Source organism: Drosophila nasuta, chromosome 2R, assembly GCF_023558535.2.
Source record: "Drosophila nasuta strain 15112-1781.00 chromosome 2R, ASM2355853v1, whole genome shotgun sequence".
NCBI lineage: Eukaryota > Metazoa > Arthropoda > Insecta > Diptera > Drosophilidae > Drosophila > Drosophila nasuta.
This window is the reverse complement of record NC_083456.1, coordinates 14,086,235-14,101,514: the sequence shown is the minus strand read 5'-3', so window position 1 is coordinate 14,101,514 and position 15,280 is coordinate 14,086,235. Positions and strand designations below refer to the sequence as shown.

The window sequence follows — 15,280 nt, the reverse complement described above, 5'->3', positions numbered from 1 at the left end:
CAATTACCGCAACGCCTTGGCCGACTTAATTATGCGCCACATTGCAACACTTGACACTTTCGCTCTCACTCAACGTATTTCTCTCTCCCTCTCCCTCTCTCTCTCTCTTCTTTTACTAGCCTTCAGGCGAGGCATTCAACACCAAAAGAAAGACGTGCTGCAAAGAAGCAAAAAATCGAACCCCGAAATACAATTGCTGCCACATAATTCACAAAATTCGGCATAAAAGAAAAATCGCTTTTCAGTTGTGTGTTCGCGATTTCGGAGGTGGAAAAAAGGCGGGAGGAGTAGCGAGGATTGTGTACATAACTGTGACCATATTTTCGGGGCGACGCCGCCTTGAGACTTTTCAGGCAACAAGAGAGCAACATCTGTGTGTTTTGTGCTTTCGAGGCGCAACGGCAAATGAAAATTTGAAAATTATTGCAACAGCAGCCGCTGACGACGCCGTTTGAAAGGGAAGGCGATGGCGAATGTTTTTGGCACTTTTGGCGCAAAGTTGTTGCCGTTATGATTATTGTTATGATTGGTAGAAAAGCGACGCCACCCGCGAAGCCCAAGGCTTTTTTTTTCTTCCTGGCCTGCTCATAAAGCAGCAGTCGCTACAACAATGCAAGCCGCAATTCCACAGAAATATTTTCCAAAACCGAAAGCAAAGCGAAAAAAAAAAAAAAAAACAAATCAAAAGTCGTCAGCAACAAGAACAACAAAAGGAATCATTTTCTTGGCTCTCAACACTTTGGCCATACGTTCAGTTTGTTTATTGCTCTTGTTGCTGTTACTGTTGTTGTTGCATTTAAAATTTATGACTTTTTGGCTATTGGCAACAGATTGTGTGTGCGGCAAGTTCATTATTTTGGCATCGCAAACTTTTGAATTTTAATTCGAAAATTATGCACATTTCGCCATTTTAATGAACTGTTGCAATTATTTGATGGCCTCTCGAGCACGAGTTGTTGTCGGATTGTTGTTTATGTGCTACCAATTAACTCGCTTATGATTATTGGCACATTGTAAAGTAATCAAAAATGTTGTGCCACATTACTCGTTGGATTGTTGGGAGCTACAAAATTGTATTTAATGCCCCGCGGTACTTGTGTGCGACACATGCAGCAATCATAGACTGTGCGGAGACAGTCTGTGCTTGGGATTTTGAAAAAAAACAAAACAAAACAACTAACACAACGACAAGTTTTGGTCGACACATGTGAAATACTCTCACTTAGTCTGGCTATCTGGTTACATTCTCAATTTTTTGCCACTCACTTACGCGATTGCAAACAACAAACAGCAGCAATAATGTTGTTGCCATATTTTACAGCAGCAGCAGCAGCAGCCGCAGTAGCATGCAACGCCAGCAACAACAACAACAACAACAATCGAGTTAGTTGCCAACATTTATGTGCGTTTCCGGTTGCAATTGTCACGGGATATGGGGGGCCAAGGCACCCGGGACAGAAATAGGATCATGGCGCAGAGATTGCGCACGCCCAACGCAAAGCTGTTGCTGCTATTTCATTTGTTGTGGTTGTTGTTGTTGGCACAACATAAACGCTGCGAGGTAGCAACTCCACATAAAATATCAAATTTTATGCATTTAAGCAACTGGGTTGAGTACTGCGAGAAGGCTTACGTGGTAGGTGGTGTTTGGGTGTTTGGCTTTCTGTGCCGGGTTACACAAACTTTTAATTTTATTTCTGGCTCACGGCGGCTAAATACGTGGTGGCAACAGCAGCCAGAGCAGCCAGAGAAGCGAGCGAAGCCAGCGCAGCTTGAGCTCGACCTAGTCCCAGCCAAGTCACAATTCGGGCAACACATTTCAAGCTGTCTATTGAGCATTTTATGAGACGGTGTCCACAGCGTCCCAACCATCCGGCGTCCGTCCGCGTGCTCTAATTATATCAACTGCATTGGCGGCTTGAGACTTTAGTGCAACTTTGTGCTCGGCGGTTATGGTTAGCCATTAATTTTGATTTGCCAGACATAAACGGGACATGAAGAAGGGTTCTTCGCATGCTTTACGATGCTGCTCGCTTTGGCATAAGCGAAAAGCCTGATAAGCTGCCGCGCTTAATGCAACTTTTTCCTCTCTCTCTCTCTCTCTCTCTCTGTGTCTTCCGCACACTTGGGGCACACTGGCCTATCGGTGAGCGAGTATCTTTATAAGCCAGCCAGTCAGCTAGCCAAACAACAATGTTCTGTTCTGGCCGAGAGGGAAAGCGGGAGATGGAGAATGGACTGCAACAATGTTTGGGCCATTGCTTATCGGGCCAAAAACATACTTGTACCACAGCGTGTGTTGTTGTTGTTGTTGCTGTGAGTTGCTCAACACTTCTGGTCTGCTGTTGTTGTGCTGTGTTGTGTTGTTCATTAAATAGCAATAACGCGAAAGCCGAAAACGTTATTGTTATTAACGTAAATTGTTTTCTGAACATTAACATGGTCACAAACGTGTTTTTCAATTATCGCCAGGATTATGTTAATGCCAGACGCCGCAACAAACGCAACAAATCGCCAATTTATGTTCGTAAAAAGCATTTAGCTAACAGATTTAACACATGTACCGGAATTATGTGGCGATTAAAAGGTTTATTAAATCACTGTACTCTGTCCAGACCAGACAGCATTCAATGTGGTTGCATTGCGATAAACAACGCGACACACGAACGATATCGAAATGATCAAATGACTGCAAAAAAAAAGAAAGCCTCTTTCAAAAAGTACAACGAGCTGACTGAGAGAGAATATACAAAGTGAGAGTAGAATATAGAAAGTTTATTTTTATACTTAATAGAAAAGTTCTTATATAATTAGGAGAGTACAAAAGGATTCTCGGCCGGACTTGGCCGGAAAATACATACTACTTACTTATGTAATGCGCGCTTCAGATAACTAAAAGCCCCCACCAAAAAATTCGAATAGAAAGGCTGCTAGCGAACTTTAGGCAAATTAAATTACATAGTTGAGTTGTGATGGCTATCGGTAGGAACCCCGACCCAGATAGTCTCGGCCTCAAATTCGAGTTGGAGCTGGAGGTCGTGCCCAAACCAAATCAAAGATGCGCACATGCGTTCAAGGCTTCTTCGAGGCGAAGTTGCGCCGCATTCGAATTAGCAACACAAAATATCTGAAATTATTTCGTTAGCAGTCAGAACTTTACTTCGTATACTTTGACACTTTCCTTTTTGTTGTTGCTACTTGCTGTTGGTGTTGGGGTTGAGGCACGTTGCACGTTGTTGATGCCCCTCGGCGCTGTTGAAACGAACGCTGGACACTTTGGCCATGGCTTGCTGTGCTGTGCTGTACTGGTTGGATTGTTTGATGCTTTTAGCTAAAGGGCCAATATTGATTTCGATCTTAATTAACTTTGGCACATTTGAAAAGCAGTCGCACAGCAGCAGCAACCCACGCCAGTTAGCCAACCAGCCAGGCAGTCAGGCAGCCAATACGCCAACACTCCATGACGCCCACAGTGCCAATGAATAAGAGTTTTATTTGGTCGAACAATACTCTTGCATCAGGTCGAAGTATTTTTCGATTTGAATTATCAAAAAATGCAAAATAAATGAGTCAAATTGTTTTTCAATATTTTCTAGGCAATATTTATTATTTTGCAGCAATCAATCTCAATTGTAAGACAGCAAATATTTTCTTTTAGAAAATTATATTTCACCACATCATTCTGAACAGCATTAATATTCTAGCATAATAAATAAATATTACAGTAAGTGAATTTGGAATTCGTCAGCTTTTTGGTGACATCGGTTCCATCTTGTTTTCTTATTTGTGTTGCTCCTTTTACTAATTTGTTTGTGCACCCGATTCGCTCATTCTCTCTTTTCTTCGTTGGGGTTTTTGTATCAGTTTCGTATTCGCACAGGTTTTCCGGCATATTCGAGAGCCAACTGGGTGTCAACCTGAGATGAAGATGACTGGAAAAGTTTTGTGCTGTGGCTCTGTGGTCCAGTCGGCTTCGGTTTTTCCAATTGTCCAATACTTTTTATTGCTACTTTGCTACATATGTACATACATACATATATTCACACACATGCACACGGTTTTTTGTTGCATGTGTGTGAATGTATCCTTGGCATTATCAGTCTATACCGCTGCCTGGTTTTTCTCGCTTTGCACCGAGAGAGCAACGAGAGTATGGAATTTGTTGATTGGTTTTACGTTTTAATTGCGTACTCTGAATGCTCCGTATAAAAGGCAAATATATTGTCTAGGCCTTTGTCTGCCACTCAACAACCAGCAGCCAGTTGTTGAGTCTTTTGAGGGATCAAATACAATCCAATATCTATTGCTGCAATTTATCGTTGATTTGCTTGCAATACCCAAAGAAAATTTGTAAAGTCCTCCGAATTATTGTGTCATGTTAAAGTGGATTTCCACACAATTTGTGTTTAAGCTTCGTCTGGCTGAACGATCTGGAATTATTAATTATTAATTAAAAAACTGAACAATATACTTTGATGTGTATTTTTTTATTTAATTAAAATCTAAGCACTTTTAACTTGAATGGCTGCCTATTAATAAGCACAAAAGGCCTCGTTCGTAGCAGCAGCTCAATGAAAAGGTATTTAATAATATTAATAGGTTCACTACCAAAAAGACAACGCGACGACGTCCATCGCAACGTGCCACGGCGTGGCATGCCGCGTCGAGTCGAGTCGAGTCAAATTAATTAAATCATTTTTAGTTTGCCTACTTTCGGGTTGCAGTGTTTGTTGTGTTTAAGTGTTGCAGGATGAATGGCAAAGCAAAAAAAAAAAACAACCAAGTGAACAAAAATTAAAGTAAAACGAAACTGAGAGCGTGTTCATAAAAAGCACAACAAGAGCGGCACAAAACTTTTAATTAAACAATTTCTGGGCTGGCAACGCCAAAAACTTGTAAAGACAAATTTCCGTGCAGCAAAAAAAATATATATCTGTAAAGAGAGAGAGAAACAAAGTGTGTGTGAAAAGAGAGAGAGAGAAAGCATAAAAAAAGAAGAAAAGAACGTCAAGCGGCACATTAGACATCCAAGAATTTAAATCTAATTAAATTTTTGGCTTGCTGCTGCTGTTGTCATGCAAATAAATATATAAATACTACATAAGACCAAAGCGCAGTGGCTATGGCAACAGCCAAGCTTAAAGACCAAATGGATCGCCAGACTCTCGCTCGCTCTCGCTCTCAAGTTGACGAAAAGTTTTAATAAGGCAAATTCTGGCAAATAGAAATCGCAGCAAGTGCGCAGAGCACACTTTGGGGTCCACTGCAAGGCAAGGCAAGGCATGGCAGGTGGCAGGGCGAGAGGAGTAGAGCATTCATTAGGAACACTGTGCTGTCCAGCTATAATTAAAGTTTACTTTTGCACTGCCCGCTGCAGCAGCAGCAGTAACAACAACGACAACTTTCAGAGCAGCTGCAGCTTGCAGATAAAAAACTTCATAGGTAGCCAACAGCAGCAGGAGCCAACTTTGGCTTTCAAAAACACATTACACATTTCACATTTCTCTTAGCCACAACAAGCACAGCAACCCACCACCACCACCTCCACCAACAACAACAACAATAAAAACAAAAACAACACTATTGTTTTCGCGACTGAACCATTAAATTGCCGTCATTTGCCTTTTATTTGGGTTTTATTACATTTTTTCAGTTTTGTGTTGTGTTGCTAGCCGCTTGACATTTTCGCATAAAAATTCGACAGCTGAAAAATTTCCATACCCACGCCTGACTCCACGCTGCCAAACCCTTTTGATGTAGCCGCCGCGCTTTTGACTTGAAAATCACCACAGCCAAAATGCAAAAACGAAAACCGAAAACGAAAAAGGGCCAAGCCAAAGATGGCCTGGCCCAGATGCTTGGCTGGGCTAACAAAACAAAGGGCAAACATCACAGCCCGCTTCGCCTTTTTGTTTGTGGCCGTGTCATTTTCACAGACTAAATTAAAATATCTCTGGCACACAGCGCAAAAAATGGCGGTCTAATTTACATTTGTAAAGCGAATACCAGCAGCCTTTTCTTTCTTTTTTTTTGTATTTGGTTGTGTTGCTCTCTTTTTATTATTATATTTTTGGTATTCATTTTGTTATTTGGTTTGGAATTTTTTTTTTCGCTTTTGGTGTTTTGGTTAGGACAGTCAAATCTTAATCACTGTCAAGTTCAAACGCCCAGGGCTCATGAATATCAATGACATTGCCAACGGCGGGAGGTCGATGGAATGGGATCCTCAAATGTCGCTAGCCCCATTTTACTTAAGCGTTTGCCACTTGTCGATGCGTTTATTATATATACTTTTTGTATATTTTAAAACCCGTTTAACATTTTTGAACGTTTGGCAAAATATTAAATGACTTTTAATGCATTTATTGCTGCTGCAAACGAAATGTTATTTATCACTCGGCTCACTCACAACATTTGTTGCTGTTGCTGTTGCTGTTGTTGAATTCAATATCAAAACTGTAATAAATTTGCGTATGTGTGCTGTATATTTTTCCCTTAATTAATTTTTAATGGCATGCCATTTTATGCATTTATGACCAATTTTATGGGTCATGCATAAAGATGAGAGCGATTGTATTTAAATTTTCAGCAACCCGCCCCGCAATTCACCTGCATTTGCATCCAATTACCAAGTAATCAGAATCAGTCCAAATCGGTCAATTATACGCACTTGCTGTATTTATGGCAATAACAATAATTAACAATAATTTACATATATTTAAAACGAGTAAGGCACAAAAATGGAAATACGCTTGATGTTAGTTTAATGCGAGTTGAATGGGTCTCAAAAGTTAATATTTTGCAAATAGGAAAAACGACCCTAGGTTTTATACTAATCATGTAATGGCCTCGATTACTCTTACTAACATCAACATTATACTTTTAGTTGCAGTAAAAGGGAGAGTGATAGATGCAGCAAAGGGGGCGGGGCTACGATGGTGATGGAGTGGTCGGGGGGCATTTGGCAGTTCCAGTTCATATACTTGTAGTTATAATGGCACATTTCTAAAGCGTACTTGGCCTGCACTTTGGCTTAATGCATTCATTAGACTGGCCGCATGCTCAACTTGCATTTAAGTACAAAACTTTCTAATTATGTTGCCAAAGGCTGAACGGCTGAAACCAACTGCCATCGACAACTTGACTCGAGACTTGAGTGTTGAATGTTGAGTGTTGAGTGCCCGAGTACTGAGTGTCGAGTGTGTTGAGTGTTGCACTGAAAATTAATAGACTGTGAATATGTTAATGATGCAAGTTGCCTGCCTGGCTTTGAGCGACGCTTTGAGTAGAAAATACAAAAAAAAAAAAATACTGAATGCATAAATATAAATATAGCATAACAAACGTAGCATTCGAGTGGCAACCTTATGCTGACCTGATTGTAAATAATAATGCAAAGAATAATTACGGGCAATTCTATAATAATAACGAGCAATAAAATGTTGAACGGCAAAACGCTAAATGCATATCAAATGACCATCCTCGAGCAGTGAGCATCCTAAACTGTTGTTGTTGACCTTGCCCAGTTATTTATTGTGTGTATTTATTTGCCTAGTGCTAATTTAAATTTATTGTGCTGAGGCTGAGTCGGCTGCTGGCCGAGCTATAAATTTAAAAGGCTAAGCCATCGCCCAGGCCGCAATCATTAATTATAATTCATTGGAGCTCTCTCTATCTCTATCTCACTCACTCTGAATGGAGTGTTACCCTTTTACGCAGCAGCAGTCCGAGTATTTAGTACTCGAGTGGAAGAGTGTATAAAACAGGATGTTGATGAAATGCGTAGCAACAACAGAACAGAAGACGACTACGGCTACGGCCAGTACAGTAAATCGATTATGTCCGGCATCAACCACAAGAGTCCATACAAATGGCCGCAACAAACGCGCCATTCAAATTTTGCTCCTCAGCTGCTGACAAACTGTGCACAATTCTGCAGTTCGTTTAACGAAGTTGTCCACTGCGTTCCACTATGTGTGAGTGTGTGTGGCACTGACAATGTTGTAACTGGTCGCTGCCACTGCCACTGCCAGTGCCAATGCGGTTTTTCGACTGCCGATCCAAAGGGAACAGTAGCAGCAACTTTATCATGCAGCTTGGACGAAAAATTACACATGTAAATTGCATGTGCAAACCGCAAACGAGATGTGCGTTCGTTTTGTGAGCGCAAATAAGGTGTCAATAAGTTGTGTTGTGCAACATATGCTGCATGCTGCATGCTGCATTCTGCTGTTGACCATTTGCCTGCCGGCGTCTAATTTGCAAGTGTCAGCTGTCAATACACACACACACAGATATGAACACAAACACGGCTTGCACGGACACAAACGCAAGCTGTTGCCATTGTAGCATTAAACGCCTTCAACACACTGCGCAATTATGGCAAACAGGACGACGACAAGGACAATGATGTGAGCAACAACAACGACAACGACAGTCGACACCAGCAACATCCACATATCAAGTTGAATGGTGCAGCTTGCCTAAGCCTTTATGCGTATGTATATTTTGGTGGGGAAAGACGTGAATAGAGCTCTGTGTAACGAGGCGAGCCAGAATGACCCCAAACGTGGCCCCAACTTTAATTATAATGCACAGGCCCTTAACAGCTGCGCTGATGTCGAGCGCCATCGTTTAAATCTATTATTTGGCAGCATTCAAACGAAAGTTGGCGACTCTCGGTATGGGTGGCTATTAAAAATTAATTTGACACGTTGCGCTTGCATGTCAAAGTATGCGGCCCCCCAAACCCGAAAACTTTTGCCGAGCGCTTAGCTTGCATAATAATTAATGAATATGAGAACAATAGCGAAATAAAAAACAACAGAAAAAAAAATTTACTGCAATGTCCGTAATTAACGCGTTTCGTGTGGGACAAATGACGGTCGTCTGGACTTGAAACCTGGAGACTGAGACTTGGAGACTGAGACTGAGACTGGGTGCACACATTATATTTAATCGTTGTATGCGTGTTGTTTTCGCTATTAACTTGTTGCCGGCAGCCAGCCAGCCAGGCATCTCATGCCACCAGCTCATTTCGAAGCGTGTGTGTGGGCTGGTGTCGCCATCTTGGCAAACATGGCGTATGATTATTGTGGCCCAAACCATCTATTTTCGCGCCTTGCTGATTGCTCTTTCATTGACAAATTACTGACTCCGTTCGCTGTCTTAATTATAGGTAAGACTTTCGGCCGATTAATAACAGCTAATTGCCCAGATCTGTGCTGAACTTGTACCACGTTGTTCCTCAACTACAATGCCCTATAAAGGGACCACATGACTAGCACTTGCAGTTGCATTCCGCATTTGACATTTGGGCATTAACTCGCTGGTTGCCTGCGAAAGTCATTCAATTTCGTCTGCTAATACCCTTAGCTACACGTACACAGTAAGCTGGCTGCAGAGCCACTAAATCCTTGATCCTTGATATCCTGCGTCTCACGTGCTTCCGTAGCTTACCGCTAGCTTTCGACCCCGACAGTGTCACGTTGCCAACTCGACTTGACCAACGACTCCAACGACTGCAGCTGCTGCTCCATGATGTCACTGCGCGCAACTATTAACATTTTTAGCATTTTATTGCTGTCTCTGCTGGCCATTTCAGGCAGCATGTCAGCTGAACTAAGAAGAGATGAAACGGTAAGCAAAAAGAGAAAAAGAAAACAGAGCTCTATTTCATCGCTCGATGCGATCTGCGATTAGATATCTAAGTCGCTGCAGCTTAGACTCAATTACAGCCATACATAATATGGCTGCGAAATATTAATGTTATATGCTTTTCACAGTATCCGCCGCCAGAGATGCTGAAGGAGTTGGCGCCGGTTCACGATAGTTGTGTGCAGAAGACAGGCGTCACCGAAGGTAAGCAGATGCAGCTTAATGAGCTCCGCAAAGTGGCGACTTGCCGTGTGCATTTGATTCCGCCTGTGATGTGAACATCTCTCACTGCTTGGGTCTTGTGTCTTGTATCACTGCAGAAGCAATTAAGGAGTTCAGCGATGGCGAAGTGCATGAGGACGAAAAGCTCAAGTGTTATATGTACTGTGTGTTTGACCAGACGGATGTGCTGCACGAGGATGGCGAGGTGCACCTGGAGAAGCTGCTGGATCGCATTCCCGACTCGATGCACGACATTGCGGTTAACATGGGCAAACGCTGTCTCTATCCCAAGGGCGATAACAAATGCGAGCGCGCTTTCTGGCTGCATCGCTGCTGGAAGCAGGCGGATCCCAAGGTGAGTGTCATTGCACCTGATTAGCACAACGCTGGTTGGTGGCGCTGTTTCTGCTACTGGTTCTGGTTTGTGGCAGCGTCATCCTAATAAATTACCTTTGCAGCATTACTTTCTCATTTGAGTGTTGACGAAGGGCAGCGAATGCGAGACACGGACACAATGAACCCCCGAACAAGTAAACTCTTCTGGCTTATGATTTATGTTTTTATTTACATGTTTTTTTTTTTATATTAGTTGTTTTATTTTTAGCATTTTGCACCAGCATTCACCAACAAAAAAAATACAAAAAAAATTAAAAACGTATAACAAAAACATTTAATAAATGAATGAAAATAAAATGACGCATGCAGTTTTTAGCAGCAGCTGTTGCCAATTTGGCCTTGAGGTTAAGTCATGAAGTCCTCTGCTCGTATTTTGATATATTTGCAGTCATAATTGTCCCCTCTGATGAATTGCGCTCATAAATCCGCTGACTGCTATAGCCTAAAGCATATTTAATTATTTAATTAGCGCTATCTAAAGAGCGCATCTATAATTTTATGCATCGACAAGCATTGGCAACGCAATAAAATTAATGTGCATCTGAGTGCTGCATTAATAATTATAGTGCGTTTTCCCCATTTGCAATTTTCGTTTTCGTTTTGCATAGAATATAAAATTTGAATAATGCTTTTAAATTAAGTGATTGTCAAGCAATAATTCTAAGCTTGTAGAAAACACACATTTATATTTGCAATTGCTTTGAAGAAAAATACAGTTGCTAAAACAATTGAAAAATTGGGCGGCGTTAAGTCGATAACTGACAATCGTCTAATTCGAACATTGATTTCAGCAATTTTCATGTCAAATCTGACAATTTGCAAGCAATTGCAGTTGTCACTGCAACCGTAATCCTTAATTTGTTTTCACTTGTCCAAAGATCAGCTTTCTAACAACGGCATTGATATGCAGTGGGCGATTCAATAAAAAGGCAAGCGTAATCGTTTTGTCGCGTAATTCAATTAAAACAGTTGTTCAAGTTCAGTCAAAATGGTTAAATTTCTCGTTTTCACGGTTCTCCTGAGTTTTTCTGTGACGAGCTTTGCTGCTGTGGTTTGTATAAAAATGTGAAATATGGTAAACTATTCGATAATCCCTTTTATCCTAGACACTCTCACCGGAGTTTCTTAAAGCGGTTCGTCCTATTCGCGATACTTGTCTCAAAAAAATCTGGCAGCTCGGATGGTATGTTTAAGAAAAGTAAATTTATGTCGGAATATTCAATCTACTTCACTTCGTCTACAGCGGCAATTGAAAAGTTCATTACCAGTAAGGGACCAGGTGCTGAAGATGCGAAACTCAAGTCGTATATGGGCTGTGTTTTCACTGAGCTCAATTTAGTCGATGCCAATGGCGATGTGATGCTCGAACAGTTATTCCAGATGCTGCCAGCGGAATTAAAGGATGTGATTATGGGCATGGCAAAGGATTGTATGGTCTTGCAGGGTGCCACATTAAATGACAAAGTCTGGTGGTTACATCAATGCTGGAAGAAAGCTGACCCAGCCAATTATTTCATGTTATAAAAAAGAATTGCAAGTTTTTAATATGGTTTTGGGAATTAGAAATTATAAATGCAAATCACAAATTTAAAATACAAAAAAAAAACACATTCGATTCTGACACACAAATTGCAATTCGAATGCAAAATAAAAATTGTCTAGTATTATTTAGAATTGCATGTATTTAATATATAGATTTGAATGCAAACGTTTTCAGTAATTGTTGGTTAAGAAGGCTCACATATTACTGTGTTTAGCTAGTGAATTAGATTAGCTGCCCTTTTATTAAAATATGTATTGAATAATGATAAGCTACGAATCAACATTGTGCAGTGAACTGACTTGTACTTGACACAGAAAATACATTTGAATTTCGTTGTGGACAACTAGCAATTGATCTCACGCAGTTGGGCGTGAGAGGCTTGGCTATGCGATGCATGCACAGAGTTGGAGTAATATAGACTATTACTTAAATATAGACATTTCAAAGGCCAATAGATTAATATTGCATGCAGTTGGGGCATCCAAGCAGAAGGTAACTTGGCCAAAAACGAATATAAAGCACGTCGCTTGAATTGTCAATAAAGCAAATTCAATTGTGACTGCGGTTGTCAAACAATTTCTGTGTCTCGTCTGACGAAAGCATTTTTTGATAGTTTCAAGGGAACGGATCCTACATACATACAACAACAACAACAACAACAACAACAAAGTAGGAACAAAAAAACAAAAACAAAAAAAAAGCAACACGTCAACTTTCAACGGCAATTCACATAACGAAAATTGAAATGGCAATTAAAAAACCATCCATCGTTCATGCCATAGCCAACTGTGATGTCCATACACATGCTAACTGTTGCTGTTATTGTAATTTCATTCGTTCTTTATGAATGCTCGCGTGTGTATGTGTGTGTGTGTAGGCGAATGTATGTGTGTATGGTGTGTGTGTGTTGGAGTGTGAGGCAACGTCCTTTTGTGGCTTTGTTTCGGTTGTTGCGTTGACATTTGATGAAACAAAAGTGACATTTGTGCAAAAGTTGACGACTTTGTATTGTATTCCGTATTTTCGTATTTTCGTGTTCGGTGCGCGATTTCAAAGGAGAGGAGCCAAGGGCCAATGGCAAATTTTATACCCGGTCTTTATATACATGGCTTGGGCTTGAGCTTCGGCTTCAGCTTCAGCTTCAGCTTTGGGTACGAGAAGGGAGGCAGGCGTGTCGCACGTGGGCATCTGCTTGTCAAAATTAACACGACGATTGTGCATTGAATGAAAGAACGTTGACAACTGCGCTGAAGCTCCGACGTCTCAGCCACATTTCCGTTTCCGTTTGGCGAGCAGCTTTTTTGTTCAGCTGGCGGTTTGGAATTAATTTAGCGTGCGCTGAGCTAGCAAGAAACAAATGATTTTTTGTTGGTTTCCTCTCATGGCTTCCTCAAATAAAAATTACAAAAAAAGCCGCACTTAGAAAAACCATCGCACACTCTCTCTCACACACACACACACACACATACTGTCACTCAGATACAAATATACACAAACATACATACATTGTCATTGTCCAGCTGTCACGCGTGGCACGTCGACGTCGTCGTCGTCGCTTCCACTTTCTCTGTCCATTTTCATCCTGCATGTTGAGCTCCTTCCTCATACCCTAACTAGAGATAGGTAGCTCAATTGCTACATTCAATTTGACATATTTTTAGAAGAAACTGGACATTGATTTTATCATGCTTCCGAGATTTGAGTTCAATTGAAATTAATAATAAATATTCTTTGCATTTGGTTTGCAGTGTATTTCCCAGTTCGTTCACCCAACACTTCTTGCCACTTTTTGTTTTCCTTTTTTTTTTTGTTTTATGTTTTTGCTATGCATTGTCGCTTTTGTTTCGCCTTTTCACAACTCGCAAACAAGGCCGAGCGAATATACATGCTTTTTTGCTGTTGTTGTTGTTGTCGTTTCAGAGACGAGCTACATGAAAATGGCTTTGAGTGACTTTGGTCAAAATCGTCGACGTCGTCCTGTTGCAGCATGCCTGTTAATCGTCTTGTCTGTGCTCAGTGGTGCGCTCTTGAGGCCAACCTCAGCACAGCGTGCTGACAACGTGAGTTAATAAAGTGCATGAGACAGAGTCCTTCTGCAGTCGACTTAAGTCACGCATTTTAATTGCAGTATCCACCGTCAAACGTACTCAAAATGGCCAAGCTTTTTCACGACACCTGCGTTGAGCAAACCGGCGTCAGTGAGGGTGAGTTGAAAACCTGAATGCATTCGCCTGCAATTAATTTAATGATTGCCAACCCACACAGCGGCTATTAAGGAGTTCAGTGATGGTGAAATACATGAGGACGAGAAGCTCAAGTGCTACATGAATTGCTTATTCCATGAATTCGAAGTGGTCGATGATAATGGTGATGTGCATCTGGAGACACTCTTTCACTCCGTTCCTCATTCCATCCGTGACAAACTGATGGGAATGGCACAGCATTGCATTCATCCTGAGGGCGACACGTTGTGTCACAAAGCCTGGTGGTTCCATCAGTGCTGGAAGAAAGCCGATCCACAAGTAAGCTTTTGCAGTTTGCATTTTTAAAAATGAAAACAACTTTCTTCTTTTCTTTAATAATAGCACTACTTTTTGCCATAAGTGCAAAAAACTTATGACACCTCGCTGATATATGAAAAAGGAATCTTGAAAACTTCGATATAATTAAATTTAAATGGTGTTGGAAATTAAATAGATTTAACACAACAAAAATGTAGAAACCTTATAAATAGTTTCAATAGTTAATAAATGAAATTGTCAACAATTTGCCGTTCACTGTCTTTCTACTTTTTAGAAATGAATTCGATAACGTTGTGCATAAAAAATATTTGGAATTTTTAAAATAATTTCACAAGTATATTACTAAAAACCATATCAAGGCTTTTTACGCGATTTATAAACGGATTTAATGTCACAAAGAGAAGTAGAGAGCGAAATTCGTAAAGTTTAATATTTAAGCCTTTTTGTCAAGTTGAAAAAGTGACGACATATAAAAAAAGCGGGTATTATGTGCGACGTGTGTATATATTTAGTTTCACCAGTGTAATGCCAAAAAAGGTTTTTGAATGCTGAAAGCATAAATCATGTCAGATCTCGTTGTAGAAAAGCATGAACCACAAATTGCCCGGATTGTGAGTTTAACAAAATAAAACCTAGCAAAAAAATAATAATGCTACCAACTGGTTTTTGGATTCCACCTTTATGGTGCCGCAAAATGGGAAAGTATGATTGGTTTATAATTGTTAAATTGTTTTTTAATTACAGCCAGCGTCAATCCAATCAAATCAATTTAATCTATTGTTATGGAACATGCAATACACGTTGCAAATAGAAAGACGGAATTGATTACCTTTGTTAGATGAATACTGAAAATCACTTTGTATCGTTTATTTAAATGGTCTTAAAGTTTTCTTCTTGGTTTTTCTTTTTTCAACTTTTTTCGCCTTCTTTCATTCGTGAA

At 40.5% G+C, this 15,280-nt stretch overlaps 3 protein-coding genes across 4 annotated transcripts; all 3 read left to right on the top strand.

The window, feature by feature from the left end:
• The first annotated feature begins 9,291 nt into the window (after positions 1-9,291).
• On the top strand, positions 9,292-10,530 carry LOC132785702 (general odorant-binding protein 83a-like). Of its 2 annotated transcripts, XM_060791917.1 has the most exons (5): positions 9,292-9,388; positions 9,455-9,639; positions 9,786-9,861; positions 9,978-10,234; positions 10,338-10,530. In XM_060791917.1, exons 2-5 carry the CDS (start codon positions 9,538-9,540, stop codon positions 10,353-10,355), a joined length of 453 nt encoding a protein of 150 aa, XP_060647900.1. In that variant the 5' UTR covers positions 9,292-9,388; positions 9,455-9,537; the 3' UTR covers positions 10,356-10,530. The 2 variants fall into 2 exon arrangements, with proteins under 2 accessions (XP_060647900.1, XP_060647899.1); XM_060791916.1 differs by having other exon boundaries at positions 9,294-9,639.
• Positions 10,531-11,179: 649 nt separating this feature from the next.
• Positions 11,180-12,084, top strand: LOC132784203 (general odorant-binding protein 83a-like). The gene is made up of 3 exons (XM_060789644.1): positions 11,180-11,184; positions 11,382-11,458; positions 11,519-12,084. Exons 1-3 carry the CDS (start codon positions 11,180-11,182, stop codon positions 11,797-11,799), a joined length of 363 nt encoding a protein of 120 aa, XP_060645627.1. The 3' UTR covers positions 11,800-12,084.
• Positions 12,085-12,364: 280 nt separating this feature from the next.
• Positions 12,365-14,578, top strand: LOC132785703 (general odorant-binding protein 83a-like). Its single transcript, XM_060791918.1, has 5 exons — positions 12,365-12,487; positions 13,739-13,878; positions 13,947-14,022; positions 14,084-14,340; positions 14,404-14,578. Exons 2-5 carry the CDS (start codon positions 13,750-13,752, stop codon positions 14,419-14,421), a joined length of 480 nt encoding a protein of 159 aa, XP_060647901.1. The 5' UTR covers positions 12,365-12,487; positions 13,739-13,749; the 3' UTR covers positions 14,422-14,578.
• The last annotated feature ends 702 nt before the right edge of the window (positions 14,579-15,280 follow it).